At 36.1% G+C, this 23,094-nt stretch overlaps 1 protein-coding gene across 8 annotated transcripts in view; it reads right to left on the bottom strand.

Annotated features, from left to right (window-relative positions):
- DENND4C (DENN domain containing 4C) overlaps window positions 1-23,094 on the bottom strand; it is an 89,731-nt gene that overhangs the window by 36,337 nt on the left and 30,300 nt on the right. For all 8 annotated transcript variants that reach the window (XM_072858897.1, XM_072858900.1, XM_072858894.1 and 5 more), the window contains 10 exons: window positions 18,589-18,916; window positions 11,700-11,952; window positions 10,629-10,698; window positions 9,195-9,364; window positions 7,395-7,636; window positions 6,476-6,542; window positions 5,741-5,799; window positions 4,201-4,345; window positions 3,667-3,842; window positions 347-447 (listed from right to left, as the gene is read on the bottom strand). In XM_072858897.1, the coding sequence (XP_072714998.1) occupies window positions 347-447; window positions 3,667-3,842; window positions 4,201-4,345; window positions 5,741-5,799; window positions 6,476-6,542; window positions 7,395-7,636; window positions 9,195-9,364; window positions 10,629-10,698; window positions 11,700-11,952; window positions 18,589-18,899 (1,594 nt within the window). In that variant the 5' untranslated portion in view covers window positions 18,900-18,916. The remainder of the gene's footprint in view (window positions 1-346; window positions 448-3,666; window positions 3,843-4,200; window positions 4,346-5,740; window positions 5,800-6,475; window positions 6,543-7,394; window positions 7,637-9,194; window positions 9,365-10,628; window positions 10,699-11,699; window positions 11,953-18,588; window positions 18,917-23,094) is intronic.

Here is a 23,094-nt window from a genome sequence, read left to right as displayed (position 1 = left end):
TATTTTACCCATATCCCCATTTCCTCTATTATTTTTGATCAGAACTGTGAATATTGTTTTGACCCAAACGTGTTTTAGCTGAATCTTTGTTTAAATATAATTTAATCATGAGTAAAAGCTGAACAAAAACCTCTAATTTTAAGAAGTCACAGCAAAGAAAATAAAAGTCCATAAAAATAATTCACACCACATATGATAGAAGGAAATCCTTACATTTATATACTAATTATAATTAAGACTTGTAGGTGTGTATCAGAAAATTTAGTAGTTTTCTTTGAATATTTACTTTCCCTGCTTTAGGCAGTTTCTGTTCTTACCCCTTCCCATTTTATTTTATATATTTCACCTGCTGCCAGCTGTGGGTGCAGTTTCTTTAAGGTGCTGAGCAGACTTTTACACGGCTTCTTAGGGAACTGCTTCCAGTTGGTGCTCTTCTTATCATCTGATCTAAAACACAACGGAGGGATAAAAAGGGTATATAAAATACAGACCATATAAAAAAGAATAGCTTCTACAGCCCTAAGTTGCTTCATTTTCAGAATGTAGTAACTAAAAAAAAAGAAATTATTTTGAAAAGAAATCTTGCCAACTGTCCCTGTTTGTCAAAAATAAAAAAATGGGAGTGACATAACTCAGAATTTCATTTCCTCAGATACAGAACAGTATAAATTGAGTTATGAGTAGAGTTTTCTCATCTGTAAGGAGGATCTGCATAAGATTTGATTTAGCCTTTTTAGTTGAAGTTTCACTTAGCTGGTTTCCCTTTCAGAATTTTTATCAGTCTTGTTAATATAATTTAAGCACGCTAATCTGTATGTGGTTACTATGGAAAGTCTATACTACCATAAACCTGCCATACTGCTACTGATACAAATAAAGGCAGTTTGGAATACAACATGTACTTGTTACTGCAAAGTGCTGGAAGACCAGTCTGGTAGCTTTACGGTCATATGGTACACTGTAACATGTCTATGGTAATTTCAGTTCCAGCTCCAACCACAGGCTAGCAGGGTCTAGGAAGATTGGGAATTCAGTTCCCAGTTTGAAAATTATGTGGTTGATTAAGCAATGGGATAAATTGGCCTAAAGGGATGCTCATCTTTGTTAGAAGGACAATGGGTACAATGCCAGACCTTGTTTAAGCAGTTGGATATGAAGAGAGAGAGAGTAGGGAGTAAATCCTGAGAACTCCTACACCTCTTTCTGGAAGGCAGAAGGTGGAGGAGAATTGCTGTAACGGGGAGTACAACAAACCTTGTGGCCACAAGGCCTAATCAGTTATTACCATCCGAGCTGATGCTGTCACTGCTTGTTTTGCACTTTGCATCAGTGAAACGTGTGTTCAATTATTATTTGCTCAATTGTCATCAACACAGAACTATCTTAGGAAGGAAGCCAAGGTTTCAGGAGTTAAAGAAAAAAACGCATGCTTACGGATGCCTTTGCCCATTTTTTTCCCCACCATAATGGCATGCCTATAAACAATGTAAGTGGTACTGTTCCAAAAATGCAAGGAAAAAAGTCCTGCTATAAAAATAAAACAAACTCTCAAATCTTTGCCCTAAAAAGGCTACTTTCCTTAACCAGCTTTCAGTGTTACTTTCACAGAGATAGTTGAAAACATCCAAAAAAAGGCATTAAGGAAGATGCTGAATCAATAAAAGGCCTTCAGTATTTTTTGGCAGTAAATAAAGCTTCAGGCTATCATAAGGAAGATAGCAGCAAACTTGCTCTAAAAAGACACTAGACGGACAGACTGATGTACTAGAAAACATTGAATTTTTCAAATGTTATTCTATTATGCAGTCTTTCAAAGTTAGCAACAGTGCTGTTAAATGCTTTTACATCTAAAAAAAAAAAAGCATCATTGCCACAGAAATAAAGAGGGGCAGAAAGAGATGTGGATAAAATTAAATGGAACATTAAACCTTACTCACTAATAAAGTAGTATTTTAGAATTCTGTAGGATTTTCAACACAAAGTGCTTTACGGAGATTTGGTTTTACCAACACATCTCCAAAATTGAAAAATATCCTCATTTCCAGGTTAAAAAAGTTTTATAATGCAGGTACCACCATCTCACATTTACCTAACTCAAATGTTACAGATGTCAAATTCCTCTGGAAGTCAAATAAGTGGTACAGATGAGATATATGCAAAATGGGCAGCAAAAAAGAAAAACATCAGTTGACTATTGAAAGAGAAATGGACTTATAAGACAGTAAAAGAAAAGGTGCAAAAATCTTTCCACTTGAGTGCCTCATAAGAGGTCAGCCACTGGTAGATTTTCAGTTCAGTAACCAATCCAAGTAAGGTTGGTACTTGGTCTTTCTAGCAGTTATCCCAACAGAATCGTGACATCCTTATCTCCCTGCTAAATCCCCTGTTTATTTCCTTCATTTTTCTGCAACCCAGTCTTCAACTTCCATTCTACTTATCAACAAAAACATTCAGGTATTTTTCACTGCAAATATCTTCATATAAGCAAGTTATCTTCCTTGAGTTTCTTCAATACATTCTTCTTTCACAACACCTATTATAATTATTCTTTTGGTGGCATAATACTTTGATATACAGTGATGAAAATGCTTTTTGCAGGGTTTTTAATGGGGACCTAGGGGATGGAGAAAAAAAACAAATACAATCTACTCCACTGTGTACTATTTCCTTTGATACTACTAATAAAAGAGCATTTCAGTAATGTAAAAGAAACATTTGCTTCAGTAGAGGAAGGGTCCTTTTGACACAATGAAAATCAAGAAAGCATTCAACTGACACACAGATCAAATGACTACTTCTAACTCAAGTTAGTGAAAACAAAAGTCAAGAGTTTAAAAGTGACTTGAAATAAAGTAAAACTGTATTTTCACAGAGAAAAGATGTGCACTTTGTTTAGTGATGTTCACCCTCATCTTTAACTAGCTTAGATGCCTCTTTCCATTTATGATCTAATTAATTTAAAATGGAAAGGTAATTCATAAAGTTACTAAATTAAACACCTGAAACAACTGAATTTTCAATTCAGTTATTTGTACTCTCATTTACATATATTACAGAAAAACAGAAGAGTTACTCTAAATTAGCCTCTCCTCAAGAAGGTGCGAAGAAACTCTTCATGCAACACCTTCAATTCAAGAAAAGCATTAAAAACATATTATTAAGTGAGAATATTTTAGATTGAATGTAGTCAAGACACCAAATTTTGCTTGATTGATCTCACCAAAAATTTGGCCATCATAACTTGAGAAAAATTTATTTATTAACACTAACATAAAGTGACCCGAGTGCAAGACAGCATCAAAAGCTGTCATGAAGGGTCCTGAATTGCTCATGTTCATATCAATAGTCAGTGAACACAGGCCAAACAAAGCTTTTGTCCCATTTCCCTAATAAGCAGTACTAGAAGTGGAAAACCAAACCAGAATGCATTAGCATTGTTACTAAATTTATAGCAACATCTGCATCACATTTTTATAGGCAGTGCCAAATGCTGACCCTTAACTTAGTAAGTTTTAATTTGCTATGAAGCATTAGAAATGAGAAAAAGAACAAAGGACAGTAAGAAACTAACCACATTGGATAAAACAGTGTTTAATAGTTTTATCTCCTGAGCATTTCAGCAATCTCTCCATCTACAGATAGATGTAAAAACTCCATAGAACTTACATGTACACCATGTTTGTGTCTAAGTCAATGCACACAATATCCTGTGGTGGATCATACAGATCAAAGTATCGTGAATCAACTCCAACAATAAATGGAACAGGTGCACTGAGTACGGTGGCCAGAGACAAAGGACAGAGGGGGATATACGGACATTGCCACTGAAATGGAAATATCATCTGAAGGAAAAATTAAATGGAAACAATGCATTAAAACAAGGCAACAGACACTGTACAATAAAACTCAAGAAGTTACATGCAGCAAGTCGAAATGAAACTGCTAAAAGCCTTGTAACACTGTCAGAAAAGAGTCTTCACGTTTGACCACTTATTTACAGCATATCTCTTAGTTATCTATGCAAAAATGTTGATCATTCTAATAGTTATAATAATAAGACATGCTAGGGCACTTTAATTAAATGCTATCGCTGGGAAAAATGATCATTTAGTGCATCAATCATTTTAACTTTAAAAAGCCTTGTAACAACTGTGGAGTTTGAACTGATTTCTCTCACTGTACAGAACACTTTGTACTTACAGCTACTACAGCTTCAGCAACTCCTGTCAACACAGCTGGTCTAAGAGAATGGAGGAGGATCTTGCCTTCTAGTAATACAAAGAGTAACAGAGTGGCACAGTTTTCCGGTCCAAGATTCATGAGCAGAGTGCTAAAGTTTGCTCCACTAAGGGGTGGGTGGGAAGGAGGAAGAGAATAAGAATGTTACAGGATTTTAAAATTAAAAAAAAAAAAAAAAGTCACTACCATCAAAACTCCTGACAACTGTTTGGGACCAACTAGTTGAATGGTGCTAATATTACCACACATCAAAGATCTACCTATCTATCCAGTAGCTATCACCTCACTATTAGACTTGTACGGCCACAAAGAAACCTAAATTCAAATTCTGTTGGTAAAGAAACCTATGCTATACCATGCTACTGCTGAGTTTGTGTTGTTTATGGCACTCTCTGTCATATATGCAGAGGCACCTTGTCTTTGTAACAGTAAAACAGATCTAACTGGTTAACAACTAATCCTAGCACAAATAACGCCAGTAGTTTCATATGATGGGTTACCTCAGGCAAAAATAATGAACTAGAGTATCCATTTGATCTTAGAATCACAGCATCAAATTTTAATACTAGTCAAGTGAAATCAGTCCATCATTCTGATAGCAACATGCCTTTAGCTTCTACAATTTAGACTCCATTTCATTTGTTCGGACTGTAGGCATTTAGGAATTGTAATGACACCTGTAAGAGCACAGGGGTGTAAATACTGTCCTTAGAAAAGTGCTTTACATGTTACTTTGCAGTTTGGTGGCTGGCTGCAATTTTTCACTTAAGAGGCTGTGTAACAGATGTGATTAAACATGGGATCCTTCTGCATACAGAATATTATATGATGGGGGGAGGGGTAAAAAAAGGGAGAATATTTTGGTTTTTAACTTAAAAACAAACCGAAAATCAACAAAACCATCCAAACAAAACCCCATGTCACAATCATAGGGAGCTCCAGCCCAGAAGATGCAGGCAGTATCCACAAAAGACTGCATCAACCTTCAACCACAAACATGAATTTTCAGGTATAAGTTTGAATTTCCAAAATATTTGCACACTTGTGCATTGACTGATTTCACATAACTGTCTGATGTAAATGTCTCTCCTGTACCCGAAAAGGGAAAAAAACAAGATAACAAACAGTCTATATATGCTATTAAAAAAAAAAAAAATTCGCTTATTACACAGGTTCTGGAAATAGAAGATATTTAAACATTTATTTTTTTTTCCTCACAGCCTGCTGCTTCTTTCTTCAGAGTTCCTACAATAATATGGCAATTAATCTTTATTTCGGGATAATTAGTGATATTATTCTTCCACAAGGGACAGGTCTATGTCAAAAAGACAACACTGTACAATATTATAAATGCGTATTGAGCTTTCTGTTTATAAGATCCAATAATTACAGTTTCGACAATCTTCAGTAATGTTTGGCTTCCTTTTAAGACTCATTCCTATTTGCCTCAAGTAGCATACATTTTTCAAGTAGTATACATTTAAAGCATTAATAATGATACCTTAATGGCAACGGTGTAGAAACTGGCTGAGACAATATTAATGCATCATGGGCAGAAAGCTGAAACACATAAAGCAGTATTGGATTGATATGAACAACTCCAAAGTTAATACAATATAATATTCCAACCCAAACGCATATCCATAGTCTCATAAACTGCCTGGCAGACAGAGTCACAATGTCATGCAAGAGATGCAAATCAGAGACAATCTTTGGGACTTGTGTTCACTAGGTCAACAGAGCTTGTATTAGTCACTGAAACGATTCTCAGAAGTTACAGGAAATTGCCTGTGACTCAGTGTTGAACGTGTAACTGCTGCTAGGTGATTAAACAGAGAAGCACAAGAGGCAGTGCCCTGGGGGACTAAGCTTTGACCCACAGTAGTGGGTGGACACGTGGGAGAAAGAAAGAAGACAAACAACCCCCCCGCTGAGGTAATGCAAATAGTGCCTATGAAACGAAAGGGTAATATATGGCAGAAATTTCAAAAGTGCAAGCAGGACACTGCTGCCGTCCGCACCACCTGAAGTCTGAAATAGTTTCCTTTGCCAGGTTACCCCAGGTTTATATCAATGAAAGAGAAGGCCAACCCACCCATCTCCTCCCCTCTCCCTTCCAGCAGATGGGTATTCAAAGCTGAGTAAAAAGCCTAAAAGGAAGAAGACAGGTTTTCAAAAACAAGAAAGAGGGTTTGCCATTATTGTAACTAAAAGTGGAAGCAAATGTTTTGCTTACCTGCACAAGAATTCTTGGCCTTTGTGGTGAAGGGAAAGGTATATTGTGCATAAAATGGGATATGTGCCTGAAAAGAAGACAAGAAAGATATTAGAAAACCAGCACTGGGGACTAATCAGGGACTGAAAACAATGTTAATCACATTTTGGAATTACTATGGTACCATGTTTTAGAAAGACTGTTAAGATTTATTTACTGTTTTGATAAGTTTAAGAGCTTATTTATGCAAATGGAAACAAAGACGCTTCATTCACTCACATTTCATGCACTAATATTAATACTAGCAGCTTCAGATATGTATGCAAAAGATAAGAACACACTGGCATTTAGGCGAGCCACTTAAAATCCCAGGCAGCCTAACCGCATTCTACAGAGTTTCTAACAAGGCTTAGCTAAGAGAAACTATATACTTCACTGCCAGACGTCTAATACAGTTTTGAAGGTAACATCATATTTCAACAAACTTTTAGGACCATGAAAAGCATCCTCTACTGAGTTCACACACACACAAAATCTGCATTAGTTGCAGTGTTTGGAAACAGACACAGATATTTATTGCTAATGCACAGAGTCCCTGAGCTTATATTTATTAACCTAAAACGCAGGACTGCAAATGTTAGCAAGTATCTTATAGCTCAGCCATTTTCTGTGTTTCACGTAGTTAAGAGAAAAGTAAACAGGCGTGACATATTCTAACAGAAAAGCCACAGTAAAATCCAGCTCACTTTCCTGGCACTGCAAGAGCCACTACTATTAAACAGAAGCAGCAATAATTTCTATCAGTACAACATAAGCTACACAGTGCAAGCAAGACGATGGAGTAAATATACCAACTAAGTAAGTGTGACTTATAAATCACATGACTTCTTGAGCTGATATAACTACCTTCCCACATTAACTTGAAAAATGTTTTACATACTTTTCAATGGGAAGAGGATGAGGTCCAGAGACAGAGAGTTTGTAGATGAACATAAGAAATTTTCTAAATGCTTCAAAGAAAGGCCAGTGTGAGAGAAGGCAGATGCATTTGTTGGAATTGATGGACTTGGAAGTAACCACTTTCCTCTCTACAGCTGTCAGGAGACCCAGCTGCAATTGTTGTTTTTCTGTCAGCAGCTCCCGGGGATAAGGCTCATAAAACTGAATAGCAGCACCATAAACCTAAAAGATGAAGAAAAACAGCTGAGCAGACCCAGTATTTAACGGGAGATTGGGTTAGAACTTTCGAAGTGTCCTTAAGTCTTTGGTGTTTGCACACACACTATAGTGCTTTTGCTGGTAGCTTGTGAAATGACTTTTCATTTATGTTATACACAAAGTATCCTTATAAATGAAATGCTTTGGACTCTTGTGCCTCTCCTTCCCTTTTTCATTGCACTTTCCTCAATGAAATATTCATACTCAGTAAATTGAAAGGGAAGGAACCAAACTGCGTGCTCTAACAAAACCCTATCCATTAACCATTATGGTCAAAAAAGCCCCTCATGCAATACTTTTGTTCAGTAAATCCCCCTATCATTATCACACTAAACAATAAATTATTTTAGCTTTGACTTCACTCATTTTATCAAGCTGAACAGCTACCAACCTTTTCTAGTATTTCTTCCCTATTTGTCAGAGTTTCATAATTAACTAAATTATTCTGGCAAGTTTAGCAAAAGGAGAACAGGGAAAGATGGATACCATAGTATACGTTCTCTCTGAGAAAAATACTGGCAGCTACTGGATTCCTCCTTGCAAAAGAAGTATTAATATATTGGAGAAAGACTTTTTTTGTTGTTTGGAAATGGAGAAGTATATAAATTTCCCTGACAGGGGACTGAGGCAGAGTAGAAGTTGAGCTGTTATCACTAATAGAGCCAAACTGCTGTTTATTAGTCACAGAGCGCTAATCACACATTACAATCACTTATTCCCTCATGCAGTTCACACACACACACAGTTGGCAAGCTGAAGCAAGAGCTGGGAAACCAACCCCAAACAAGGGCTCCCTTGCTTCATGAGGTGTACCTATAATCCTGTATTCTCTGTCTGTGTATAGCAGACACTGCCTTCTCACATGTGGGCTGAGTTATGCAACACATTTTTTGGTGCCCCTGTGTGCTGGTGGCCTTACACAGATTCAGCAAATGGCTGGTGTTCTGAATTCACATGAAGTGATAGATTCAACAGGATCACTGGTCTCTGGAGCTCATCAGTTCTTCAGAGCCTTTCACATGCTACCTCTCAGCACACACTTTTCCTCTCCCGACCCTGCTGTTTTCTGATAACTATTTTCCTATTCACGCACATAGATACCTACAGAGCCCAATTACACAAATTCACACAGAAGTGTCTTTTAAGGTAACCATAGGAAAACCATAACAACTTAAACATTGCTAACACATGTGATAAGTGAACATCTCTTTAACATGTAGGCCACATTTCAATTCCCAGAAAGTTCTTACTTGAAAGAACGGGGAAATCCACGCGCTGTGAGTTTTGGTTTGAAGTGTATGGTTCAGCTTACACGTGACTAAACAGCATATACTCTCCCAGCTATTTCCTGTTTTGGTTTACTTCCATCTTATATGAAGGCCTAAGAAATACTATTTTATAAGGGAAGTATTTAACAATTTATTTTGTAGTATTTCTCAAATACAGAAGAAACAATGCCTATTTATCTCCATAGCAGCCATGTGAACTAAAAGCAAAAACTAGTCACTGTGTGGAGCCATACCTTTTCTGCAGAAGAGCAGGTCAGTACAAATGTTGAGAACACTGGTAGTGGGTATTTGGTTTGAGGGTCCCAGCACTCAATAGTAGCTCCCATAGGAAGGCAGAAGAGAGGTACAGATTCTGACAGTGGAAATGACTCATAGTTCTCTTGAGGATACCTGAAAATTAAGCCTTCAGAATGGGAGAAGGAAAAGTAAGTACATTTGCTCTGCACACCCTAAATAATGTAAGCAATATGTTTTCCACAATATACAGCAAAGTCTGTTGTTTATCTGGACTTTATAACTGAAGATTACACCTGCAGAAGAAGAAAGTCTCTCATGTGACAGTAAGACTAAGTCATCCAAGTAACAACCATTTAAAAATTGTGTATGAATACTGAAGCACTCCCTTTTGGTAACTGCTCAAAAACCAGTACATAGTAAAAACTAATTAGTGAAGATTTTTACTTTAAACCAGTTCGGAATTACCTGTGCTATTTAAATGTGCCATTTCTTTTATTACAGAGAAATTCCTATGAAGAAAGTGATAATTTATCTACTGTAAGAACAGCAGCAATACCTCCACTGAAAATAGGATGAACTAGCTGACTGTCCACATTTTCTGCTGATCAGTCAATATGTTCAATTTAAACAAATCGTTTATTCAGTTTTTAGAAATATATTTAACTCTTGCTGGTAGAAAATAGGCACACAAGCATTGGTTTACTATTGCTGTTCATCTAGTTTATTTTATGGTACACTGACTTCATTATCTATGCTTTCCACTTCTACTTGGTAGTTTACTCCTTTCAAAGGAAGTGGGTGCACTCAGTGCTCAGTAGAAACTCTTTCAAAAGTTTTTTTGGACTTCTTCAGAAAAAAAAATAAATCTGTAGCAACGCATTAAAAAACTTATAAAAGCCAGACTTAAAAGAAAAGACTTTTTGTCATTTATTGTTCAGAATATTTTTCACTCTCCTCAAATAAGAAACAAGTGAATAGTTGTGGAACTGAAGGGAAGAAAAACATTTAACTTTCAAATTAAATGGAAGATGTTGCATTAGCTGTGAGACATAAAAAGAAATCAGAAAGGATGAATGGAATTTTTAATTACTCCTTCTACATCATCACCAACACAAGAAATATGAAGTCTTTTGTTACATCTGAAATGCTTGCTAAGCTTTCCACTAAAGCTCCTAAGCTACCAAACCTGTCATGATAAGAACTAAATTAATACAGAACAATGCTATTCCTATTAAGGTGCTTTTTTTTTTGCCTGGGAAAAAGTGAGGCGAGCAAAGAAGGCATTATAGGAGTTGATTTCAACTGACATGCTCTAGGAACAGAATTCTGACAGACAGCACTTAAGCTTTTAAAATTATTATTTGATCTCAACAAGGCATTCAGATCCTTCTGTTAGCATGTTTAGAGTGTCTGCTTCTAAAATTACTTACCAGCTTTATATGCTAAAGAGTTAGAAGCTGGCACAGATTTCTTGTAACAAAGGTATACGCTGGAACCCCACTGGAAGACACAAGTTTCATCTTAGAACCAGCAAAGATGACAACAGGCAGCAGAGAAATCAAGTATAAGCATTTGAATATACTCCCACTTACAAACAAAGCAGACATTTAAATAAAAAGCATTACAGAATAAAATGACTGGTTGGCTGCTGAGTGCATGTAAATCATCAAATTGAGAATTCACCCTCCTCACATTTTTTAGAGATTATAGAATTTACATAAAATAATCACACCACCACACTACTCTAACTTACTCCAACAGAAGAACAGGGAAAAGTGAAGCAGATCATTCGCAGCTTCACATTTTCTTGGTTATTTAAAAGGAGACTCTTATGGGAACCTCATCAGTGGAAGTGAAATTCTAAACATCATCATTTGAAGCTCTTATCGTACTTCCATAAACTGGTTATTTACATAGTGTTTTTGCAGTTTGTCTAAATACACTCTACCATTCAAAAAAAAAAAATCACTTATTTCAGCCTGAGTAAACTAAATGCAAAACCGTCTAAATGAAAGCAAACTGACTGAAAAAAAAGTACATGAAGAAACTGTAAGCAAACTGTAAGCAGTAATTATCATTCTGACATGTCTTAGTAACATAGGCATTATTAATAGCTAAGAAAAAAGTGTTTGTGATTCATCCTGAGTGCCAGCATCGCCGGGGGCGTGGCGGTATAATAATAATTTAAAAAAAAAAAAAAAAAAAAAAGGCATTGCATTACTCCTAAATAGCACCTAGACATGAATACGCAAACTGAAGTAGTGAGCAATCAGTATGAAGAAGTAATTCCTAACACCAACAGGAATCAGAGCAACAAAACCTACAAAACTGAAGTCTCACACGTGGTCTATAGAATGAAAGAATTATGATATAGTGATAGAACACAATTATAATAGTGCTAAGAAAAGTTCAAAGAGCTACTCTTCTGGGTTTGTTTGTTGGATTTAAGCGGGGGGGAACCACAAAAAGAAAAAGAGAGACTCAAGCTTTTAAATACTTACCATACCACAATTTAAATTCTTATCAACTTTGCAGAACGTATGAGGAGGGGTTTCTCCTTTGCTGGTCACAATAACACAGATATCCGTCACTGCCAATGAATTTTGAGGTCGTATTGGAGGAGCCCTTCGATATGTGATAAAGATCCGTTGAGAAGAAGCTGAACTGTTGTTAACATTAGCGCAACGACCATAAGGAGTAGCCTGAATCACTTCGCAGCCTGCAATGATGCGTTCCTTCCCTTCATATAGAACTCTGCAGACAGGAAGGAAACAAAATATTATGCGCGTTCAAGTATATATGAATTTACTTAGACAAATTCATAGAAATTGTCCATCCGTTAGCACCTTACATCATCTTTGCAACATTCTAATGTGCATTTTATATACTGCCTTTTGTCATGCATGATTTGAGGCAAAGAAACTGTTCAGAAATATTTAAATATTACAGGAAATCTCTGTGGGAACAAATCATAGTTATGGAAAAATAAAATCAAGCCACACCGAAAAGCATTTAGTTATAGAATTAGTAGGAATCCTGCACTATCAATGAAAATTAAATGCAAAGAATGCTTTAAATTGCTTGCACACATGATACGTGATAATTTCTTAGAAATTATTTCTTAGAAATAGAAATAGAATTATTTCTTAGAATTAGAAGAATTTCTTAGAATTAGAAATAATTTCTTAGAAATTATTTCCATCTCTAAAATGTCTGCAAAGTCATTTCAAGCTTGCTTTTTTTTTTTTTTTTTTAAGAAATGTTGTTGGAAAAGAACAGAAGACAGAAGTCTGTTTCCTAGATGAATTTTTACAGAAAAAAAACCCAAACACAGTAATGATTTACATTCATAGTTTGAATAACATTCCTTAAGGGAGGGGGAAGACAAAATAATACTCCATTCCACAGAAAAAGAAGAAATAATAACTACAGTTGACTGTACTCCTAGAAAGCAGAATATATCTTACATGGCCATACAGCAATATTCACACAGTATCTGGAATTTTTAGCCAGATCACTAGTTTAGATCACCATATTCTTAGCAAAAAAAGCAAGATCCTTCGCAGCTTCACAGCAGCTAAATGAGCTACAACTTTACACTCCAATCTTTGCCAAACATAAAGCTATTAGGAAGTGACCACGTGAAGAAACGTGGAAGTCAAACCATAGATCACTGCATATTTTTAATGCATCGATGCTACAATAGGGCAAACTTTATCTCACATTCCACACCCAAATAAGCAATGGTTCCATTTGCTTGATTCTCTGCAGTATGTACAGAGTACTTGCTACCTTCAAATAAGTTTTCATCTTTACAATACCTGGTAAGATTTAGGATAAAGGTAACACATTAAAACTTCGTATTTTGGGACCTGAAGCTTCCCACATGTGGTCCACCACAACTTTATTTTAAAATAAAAAATAACCACGCAATATATCTTTCACTGTCTGAAAATACCCTTGGTTAAATGTTTGACAGACTACTAGTAAGTATGTATTTGAAAACTTCATAAAGTCATGTGTATAAGCTAAAAAAAAAAAAAAAAAAAAAGGTCTTTTTCCAGATCCAATAATTCTCAGAACTTTCAAAAAAACATATACCATTAAACTTCCCACATTAGTTAAATACTACTGTCCATCTTTAAACTGGAATATGCAAATATTACTGATTCCACAGAACAAACGTGCATCTTGTCATAGTATTGATGATATACGTGAACTACAGTCTTAGAATACTTTAATAAAGCAAAGAAATCACATGAGTTGGGGGTATATCGATGTAGCTACCAGGCTGCCATATAAATTTATTCAGCTAGTCGTGGAGGACAATACTCTTGCCTTCAATAATGGTTTCAGTTGTAAAGAGTCTGATCATCACACTTTTGCTACATTTAAAACAATGTGTAATCTCAGGTTCAAAACTGGCCTAATACCAGTATTTCCAAGTTGCAACATTAGTTTTAATATACTACTTACTGGTTGAAGTCACACATAGAGAAAGTACATGCTATTCAAATTACTTCTAAACTAGATAATCTTCTGGAATAACATGTATTTTGCTCTTTTTATTGGGTTACCTACTTCATAAATTTAAAATAAAAAAAAAAAAATACAAATACAAAAAAACAACCACAAAACCACCCAAACACAAAGCAAACAACTACCATGGCAGCAGCTGTCAGGCCACCTTCACTGTGCATAAAGAGTCTACATGAACTCTTCACATCACTGCCTTACATTAATCAGAAGAGAATATTAACAAAGCAGTCTCGAATGGAAGTTTCAGTTCAGTTTTATTTCAATTTCATGCATCTTAAGTAAAATCCAAGAATTTGAAGTTATTCCAGAAACATTTGTCAGCTGGCAGCTTTTGAGAAGGAAAACCATATTAATCAGACAATTCCAGCAGTTCAATTTAATATGTTTACAAGTATTCTCAGGAAGATATTTAAAGACTGAAGAATTTCTCAGTTGTGCAAATACTTCTAAGAGCTAAGGGGCTGACCAGTGTTCAAGACTGTAACAGTGGGGTCACATGCCATCAAAAGCAAAAAGGAAATGAAAGCAACTTTCACCCCTACATATATACCAGCAGAAGTATTATTAAAACCACACCATTTCCTGACCTCGTGCATAGTAGTGAATTTAAGAAAACAAGCAAACAGAAGAAAACCACCACCCATGGATCACTCAAATTAAACAATGATTTCAATGATTCAGACAAAAACATTCGGAAGTGATGCATGAAATATTTAACATGACACCCTGTATATACAAAGTCATCCCTGAGAGAATAAGTTTACTCCTACTTGTTTCAACTTCCCAGTGTCTGCCTTCGATTAATTAGTACTGATCAGGATAAGACTTGTTTCCTGCTTCTATGAGCTTATACTTTGGCCTCAATCCCAAGTACACGTATTTGCTACATTATTCTATCAACTTCAATAAAGTTTCATACCACGCAAAATGTAAACTACAGTTTTCTCTAGATGTTAGGTCCTTTCTTTGTAAGAAAGGCCAAAAAACCTTATCTCTTCGTAAGGCTGTTTCACATTGTACATGAAAGTTCTCTCATGACCAGTTTTACTGATTTAAAGGTATACTTCAATCCATCAGATAACAGAGTTCAGAAAAGATAAATACTACCATCTTGCAGCTGTTGAGTTAAAAACCTTAAACCACAGAAAACTCTGCTTCTGGAAAACCATTTCAAAGTAGGTGGGCTGTTGCAAATTGCATTGTGTGGGGCTGCTCTCCAGCTTGACTTCTCTAGGTCCAACCACATTTCTGCCTCTCCCTGTCCTTATGCAAAATAACTCTTTATAACAACTCTTCCTATCTCATTTAAGAGAAAGCAGTATGCAAGTATTGAATAACACAGGAACTAAAATAAATATACTAGGCACTAGGAAGGTCAGAGAAGAAGCGTTGGATCAAGCAGAGGGAAGAGACTGAATTCTCTTTTGTTTCTACTGCCACCACTATTATTATTTGTCTAAACATAGAAGTGATCAGTTTCATCATTATTACCCTAAGCTGTTCCAAACACCCAACTGCAGTTGTCACACTGGTGGGATTTAAGGAACAATGGAAGATGCTGGCTGTTAAGAACATCTTCCAGTTTCTATTATGCTTCTTCGAATTTGAGTTCATGTTCATTTTTTAAATACAACTCTAGTAAAGAAAAACATTTGTTCAATCAATACTCCTGCAGACAGTTTCAGAAACTAGGTATGCAGAATGAGATGGGTCCTTGGCACAGAACCACTAACCACACTAAAGCCTTCCATGCTAGTGAAAAAAAAATAAAATAAAAAATAAAAAAAATCAGAATTTCTTTACTTACACAATGCAAGTTACCTAACTTTTGCATTACTCAGTAATACAAGAACCTCTGCTTCAGACAAGAAGTCTGATATTCTTTCCTTGGTCCTTTCTACAGTAAGTGTTACAAATTGCAAAACCACTTACAGTTAAAAAGCATTTTTCTGTCAGGTTTTCTTCCATTTAAGAAACAAGTGCTAGAGCTCTCCCATATTCCTAACTCAAGTGTAAAACAAAGAGATGTGAGATCTCGTTTCAAAGTCTCACTGCACCTAAACCAAAACAAATCTCAAGTCTCAGTTCTTGTCTATTTCTGGAACATGAGCAAAAATATTGGTTAGGAAAGCAACAGAATGACTAGTAGCTGAGTTATTTATAGACATATAAGCTTAAGATACTAAATTTTACAGCTATATGTAGGAAAAGGACCTTGGAGATCTCTTGTCCTAGGATCAAACCTTTACTCTTCTAACTAAAAACAGCCACAGCAAATGCACCATCCAGAGGCACAGCACATGGCCTAACTATATGCAAGTGAGCACCTGCAGCAGGAAGTCACTCTAGCATGTTACAGACACTTCAACTTAAGAACCAGTGGAAGAATAGAAAGGAAAGAGGATGGAGGGCACAGAAATACAGAACACAAGGACAACGGCAGAGAATCAGTAGAGTGTACCCCCATCTCCCCCTTCCTCCAAACAGCATTTGTTTAATTAGTTTCCCTAAAAATAGCCCTGAAAGAAATACACACACACATACTTATCAAGAATCATCTGAATGCTCAGACTACAAGATAACTCAACTTTATATATGTATTAACAACCTTGACACAAGACTATGGATTTGACCCTTTCAAGGGGTATACTCTTCCTCTACCTACTAAGTCCACCCAGCATGTTAGATTGACTTAATGGATACTTAAGGCTCAAAGATAAAATATTCTTTCCCACTTGATTCTTTAATTAAAAGAGTAGAGATCAGCATAAATCAGCTTTCAGACTATAAAAACATCTCTTGCCCAAACTCTACTTTTATTTGAACGCACTGACATTCACACACACACAAAAAAAAAAAAAAAAAAAAAAAAAAAAAGCTTGCGCTAACCATCTCTTAAACATAGTTGCAAAACAGCAGGAACAGCAGGGGGAAAACATTCATATGCATCATTGCTCAGAGAGAAAAGCCTGCCATGATTTGTTAGGTTTGACACCCTAACTAGATCTGTGTAAAACAAAATATAGAAGAAATACTACTTGCCAAATACCATGGTTTTCCACCAATAGTTTTTAAAAGTGTCTCTGTTAGGGAAGCCCTTAGTCAGCCAACTATTCGCCTATTTTGCATATTGGGTATTCCCTATGAAATCTACCCAAGTATTCAATTTCTTCAAGTTGTGGGAGACATGAAAAGAAATGTGGTAGCAGAGTCGCTTCCATAAAGGCACATGCTGAAGACTGATGGTTTAGGAATCCCTCTGAGGAATCAGTCCCTCTAGAAATTCTTCCTTCTGCTAAAACTTACTGAGGTTTGACGTATCATTCAAAGAATGACTTCATACTGCACTTCTGCACAGTCAAATCCCATTGTAACAGTTATCTCATCTTGCAGTGTCAGTCACACACATGGGAAAAGACTATTATAAAAATCACAGTTTCATTATCATTTCATTATCAAACATCACTGAAGATTATTAGAACATAGTTTAGATGATCGAGATGAACTGAAATTAGAATGTACCAGGTTATTTATACAACTTGAACTATAATCCTTACAGCAGGTATCCTGCCATGTAACTGATTTCATCACTAAAATTTCACTACCAGTTTCTTCCTGACTGGACACTACTTGTCAGCTGGCACTGAAACTGTAGGTCAAAAGCAGGATATGTAGGCATTGTGCCTGATGTGCTTAAACTTATAAATGAAATTAACTGAACTTATTATAGCTTACATATAGATGCATGTTTTTGACTTTACTATTTATTTAATAACTAAATAAGGAAAAACACACACATTCCTTATTTTGCCATCACTGTAACAGTTCCCCCCACCCATGCTCCATTTTCTCTCTCTCATTACATCCCCAGTAATTCTACAACGTCCTTATCCAAGCCGGAGAAGTAGAAGTGCTATATAGAGCAATTTAGACAATACTGTGGTGCTGCATAAGTTATTACAGATTGAGCATTACCTCAATATGCTAGTAGCACAGACTATAATATTCACCACCTCAAGATCTTGGGGGATTTTGTGATCTTGGTCCTGAATACTTACATTAAACTCAGCATCCTATAAGTAACAAAATTAGTTCAGAGCTTCCCTTCCAGGTTGCCCCCTGTATTTATTAAGCATTGAACTTAAAGCATTGGCTATATCTAAGGTTTTCAAACACAGTACTAGTAACCCTTTAGGAACTTACACCTCAGACATCAAAAAGTGTGGGTTTTGAAATACAAGTATGATTAGAGTTACCAAGAGACTATATAATCCAGTCTTTGCAGCCAGTCATGTCAGAACTTGTAAGCAACCTCACAAATACTCAGATCCAACATAAGGCAGGGTACAAGATTCTAGGTAGGTGGATAATTTTAAGATCTTTGTTTCATTGTCCTACCATTTTTAAGCGGTATCTTTTACCTTAAGCATTAAAGCAAATTCCACAAAGTGATAATTTTTGTCTTCTGAAGTCATCACTTTCAGATTAAGCATGTTATATTTTTTTGATTTGCACTATACCATTTCTATAAATTAATTTTGTACTATTGTCTCACCTTTCATAAAACTGCAGCAGAGAACTTCATTTCTCATATTTGATTTGCTTCATCTATCTCAATATATCATCTTTTTAAGTTAAAACATTATCATTCATTTTAAAAAGACAAGTTCACTGGAAGACTGACGCTTTTTTCAACTTATTTCAGAAATAAAATACGACACATGATAAGCAATATAGATTCAAAGACAATATGTTTTTAAAAGTTTTCTCACATCTGTTTTCATCATCATCTATGAAGAGTAAGATTTGATCATTATTGAAGGAGGAACTGAATTGTTATAGAAATCTCACCCGATGTCAGTAAGAGGTGGTTTGTCCCGGCCCCTCTTGTAGCAAAGAAAAAGTTCAGGACTCTTTAGACTTCCATAGTTTAAGTTGGCTTGAAGGGCTGTAGGGGTGGCTTCAACACAGGTGTATCCCTCTGGGACAGTTTCACCAGCTGATTTAATTATCACAGCAATGTCAGTAATTGGAGCCTTTGGACCAGTTGACTTTGTTTCATGTCGGCTTATTTCTTGGTCCAGGAGGGTTGCAGTATCTGTATCAGTGAGCCCTGCCACTACAAAATAGTCAGCCACTCGTGGACCTTTGTCTTCTATCATGGTTATGTCAGTACTTCCTGCGGAAAATAAAGAGAGAGAAATCAAACACTGCTTTCAAGCTAAACCCCTTCCCTCAACAAGTACGGGGATTTAAAACCTTTAAAGAAATTTTTGCAAATAAAAAAATTGCTATATAGAGATTTCATGAAAATTCTAGGGAAACTCCAAAACAAACTTTGATTTCTGCTACTCAAAAAGATAGTATTGTCAATAATTGGATTTCCGTCCTAGCACCGTAACAGTCATGTTTTAGCACAAGGAAGTTTTAGTGAGATAAAGAAGAACTCAAAGCTCCTAACACAGCAGCTACACAGAAAATTGCTTGGCATGAGCTATTAGACCACTCAAGCTCTCTGCAGACTATAAATCAATGCAGGTACCTCTAACTACGAGCATCTATATTTTTCTGCCATTGCTTAGTGAGTAATTTGACTACAGAATCATGCTGCTTTTTTGTTTTTGAGAGAGAGAACAATTCCAAGCATAGGCTCTCTAGTTTATCTTCCACACATTTCATCCATTTTGTTTAATAATCTAGACGTAACAGTACAGTCTTGAGACATTCAGCTGGCAACTGTAACATCTGGAAGTCATTTACAAAAATCACACATCCAAACCCACATTTCATCAGCTGATCAGGCAGTACACATCACTGCTCAGCTGCACATTCCAGATCTGGAAAGAGTTGTTCTCCCAACACCAGCAATGTTCACTAAGCATACGATTTTAAAGTGGTGAAACGCAAGCTTCTATTAAGAGCAAAACTAGCTGACAGACTATGCTCAAATATCACAAGTACAATTTCAAGTACCTGATCTCATGAAATACCTATCTTTTTAAAAGTTGAGTGAGAAATCTTTAAACAGTAGTTGCCAAGCAATAAACCTGAATACTGTTATACCCCTTAAGGGAGCTAGGGACCACCTTCTTTTAGATCCCCTTGTTTTCATCACCAGATTTCTGGGTATCCCATCTAGAAAGCTAACCAAGAATGGAAGTCTGGTTCCCATCTTTGAAAACAAGACTGCCACAGCTGCCAAGGACCCACCTACCAAGGAGTGGTGGTCCATGGGTATTACCAAATAATAAGTGCACCAAAATTGAAAAGCTTCTTGTATTTAGAATGTCCTAGTCTGATAATTGCAGAAACATCGGCCTCTGCTAACAGAACGGTGGTTTGGCAGAGACAGTTTAATCCTGTTCCCTGCAACCTCGTTTCTCCTCCTGTTCTTATCCTGCTCTTTCTTACTGAAATTGTACTGAAAAGGTATGTTCCATCTTCACACTTTACAAGACTTCTAAAACTTGTTATCAAAAGTGTTCTGAGTACTCAGCTGAAGGAATAATCAGTTATTCATCCTGCATGCTTACTAAGAAATCTTAGCATGAGATTATGCAACTTAGGCACCAACCACTATATTGCAAGGTACTGCAGCACGAGATTTCCCAGGGAAGGGAAATAACTTCATGCAAATTTGTAGTACCTCTGTACTCCAACTAACACCATTTTTTATTTTCTAACACTGAAATGACAACTTTTCAAATCCTTTCAAATCTGAAAGAAGAGTACCTACACCCCTTAAGACAACTATCCTTTTCTGCCCATATTTTTCCACAATGCTTTTCACAACAGCACTTCAGTGTTCTCTAAACACTTTGGCTAACAGCTTTTGTAGGGCAATCCATAAACAGAGATCCTGGGAAGAGACACAGAAGTGTTTGGCTCCCCTGAAAAGGGAAAAGCCATGGGACAGCTACCTACATGCATGAGTTTTCAGGCCTAAAATATATGGATGCCGTATCAACAGGAACAATAAAAAGTTTATTCCGTTTGTCAGGTGTTCAGCACCTAGGTCTCCTGAAGAACAAGAAAATTACTCCAAAGCCATAGCTACTTGTGAAGCTACTGAATCACTTTCAGCTACAGAACTTGTAGCAATTTACCCTTTTCACTGTCACAAACAGCATGAAATTAGTGATAAAGCCCTTTACAGGTAAGAAGTCAGCATGAAATGCAGGGGTAATGGTTTCAACTTAATCTCATATAAATTGGTGCTTCTGTTAAAAGGTCCCTCCTCATACTACCACTGCTCATTCCCACCTTCACTTTTGTCCAGAACTATAGTTTGTGCAACCACATAAAGAACTGGAACAAGGAGTTGCTCTGGCGGAACACTAACCTGGCACAGACTGCTTAGTGTTCAACCAGAGCAGTTCTCCAACGATTCACTGTCAGCACAAAAGCAGCAGCAGTATGCCCCTTTCAGCAGCAGCACTGACTTGCACTGGACTAATCATAAAACTGTAAAGTCTAAGATGTTTCAGTTTGCCTCTTAGATCCTTGGACTTGTTCAAAGAATTATAAAAATAAGAAATAAATAAACCAACCTCTCCTGGATCCCCTTAAAAGAAAGGAAAGTCCTGAGCCAGAATATCTTGTAATCTGGAAAGTACTGTTTGCACTTGACATATGTGAAACCAAATTACTGGAACAAGCTGCTAAAAATAGCAAAATGGTTGGCATCATATAAATGTTTTTTTTTAAAAAAAAACAAAGCCTTTGTTAAATGATCCAGCCTTTTATTACCTGCTACGTGTTCACACAGCTCAGTATCATGTTCTCTCAATGTAACATTCAAATCATCACCACATTTACTTTTAGCCCACTGAGCAGGAAATAAAACAGTAACGATAACAGCATACAACGTCAAAAATCTCACAACAGTTTGTATTTTTAATCACAGCTGTAGTTCCTGGAATTGCACTAATGTTATCCTCGAATGTTTTTTAAAGTGAAAATTTAGCTTTCCTGGGCAAATGGAGGGAGAAAAATTTAAAAGGACCTGAAAAATTAAATACTAAGATTTGGAAGGTTAGAATGCAAATGAAGAGAATCCATTCCCAAATTTTTACCAGTGGGGATCAATAAAACTGTAGCAATTGGTTGCTAAGGAGCATACGCTTATATCTATGATTTTATATTTTTCTCTTAGCCATGGCTGCTTTACTTCACAGAAACTCTGTGTAATATGTGGCAGGCAAAAGTCAGAGTCACCAGACAATTCAGCTGAGAAACTTGGCACACAAGCCTCATATGTCAGCACAACATTTAGCAAGTTTTTCAAAATGTTCTGAGTCTCTCAAAATAGTTGTTTTCCTTTTCCACAAGGATAAGAGAAGTAAGGTTTCAAGTAAGCACTACAACTCAGCTCTTCAAGAATTTATTCTCCAATTTCAGAAAGATTTAAAGCAACAGCATCTCTCAAAACAGACCTTAAAGTAATAGCTCTTAAATAAGCCATGGTTCTCTTCTTTAATGCAATAGCTTTATAGATATAAATAGACACTAAATTATAAATTATCAGATAGCCACCAAAACAAATAAAAACAGCAGAATTCAGTTAGTCCAAGGACACTTTGCCTTCCGAACTGCAGGAAAAAATAAACATATGATTTGTGGGGGAACAAGATGAATCCACTGCCATTTTCCACTATTTTCGTGATACCTCACACAAGAATAAGTATGCACACTGCTCCTCTTAATAGACAAGGGAACAAACATTCTTCTAAGAGGCTTTCTATCATAAGTTTTATCATGGCAATTTTTCCCCATCATAATTTCAAGAGATACTGTCCTCTGTCAGTTTTCTATGAGTAGGTTTCTGTATCTCCCAAGACTAATAGGAAAACTCAACATTTAGAAAATATTGGGATTTTTATTGTAACAACCCATTCCCTTACAGGACAAAACTCAAATACAAAAAAAATCTAAAAATAAAACTATTACCTTGGTGTTGGATGATGAAAATGCAGGATATATTGAAAACAACCCCAACATACGAGTCCCACAAAAGATCTTTTTTTAAAGCCTACAAAGATATTTCCATTTCAGTCAAATAAACTGAAAACAAAAATTGGGAATTCTGTTTTAAGAACATTTGCAATACTTCTTGAGGAATTACAAACCTCCACGTCCACATAGATCCATAAGGACTATGGAGAAATTGTTCAAGTGAAGTTAGTTTTCCAATTCATTCATAGGCCACAATAGAAAAGTTTACTATGAGCAGTTTAGGACCAAAATTATTTTTTAAATAAAAGAAAAAAAAAAAAGAAAAAAGTCTTCAGAATAAAAGATGTACTTTTAAAATCCCTATGCTTTTCTAAATGGAATTCCCACTGGAAGTAATTGGTT

The sequence above is a fragment of the Ciconia boyciana genome, chromosome 4, assembly GCF_034638445.1.
Source record: "Ciconia boyciana chromosome 4, ASM3463844v1, whole genome shotgun sequence".
NCBI lineage: Eukaryota > Metazoa > Chordata > Aves > Ciconiiformes > Ciconiidae > Ciconia > Ciconia boyciana.
Note: the sequence above shows the minus strand (reverse complement) of the source record. Positions and strands in the feature narration are given on the sequence as shown.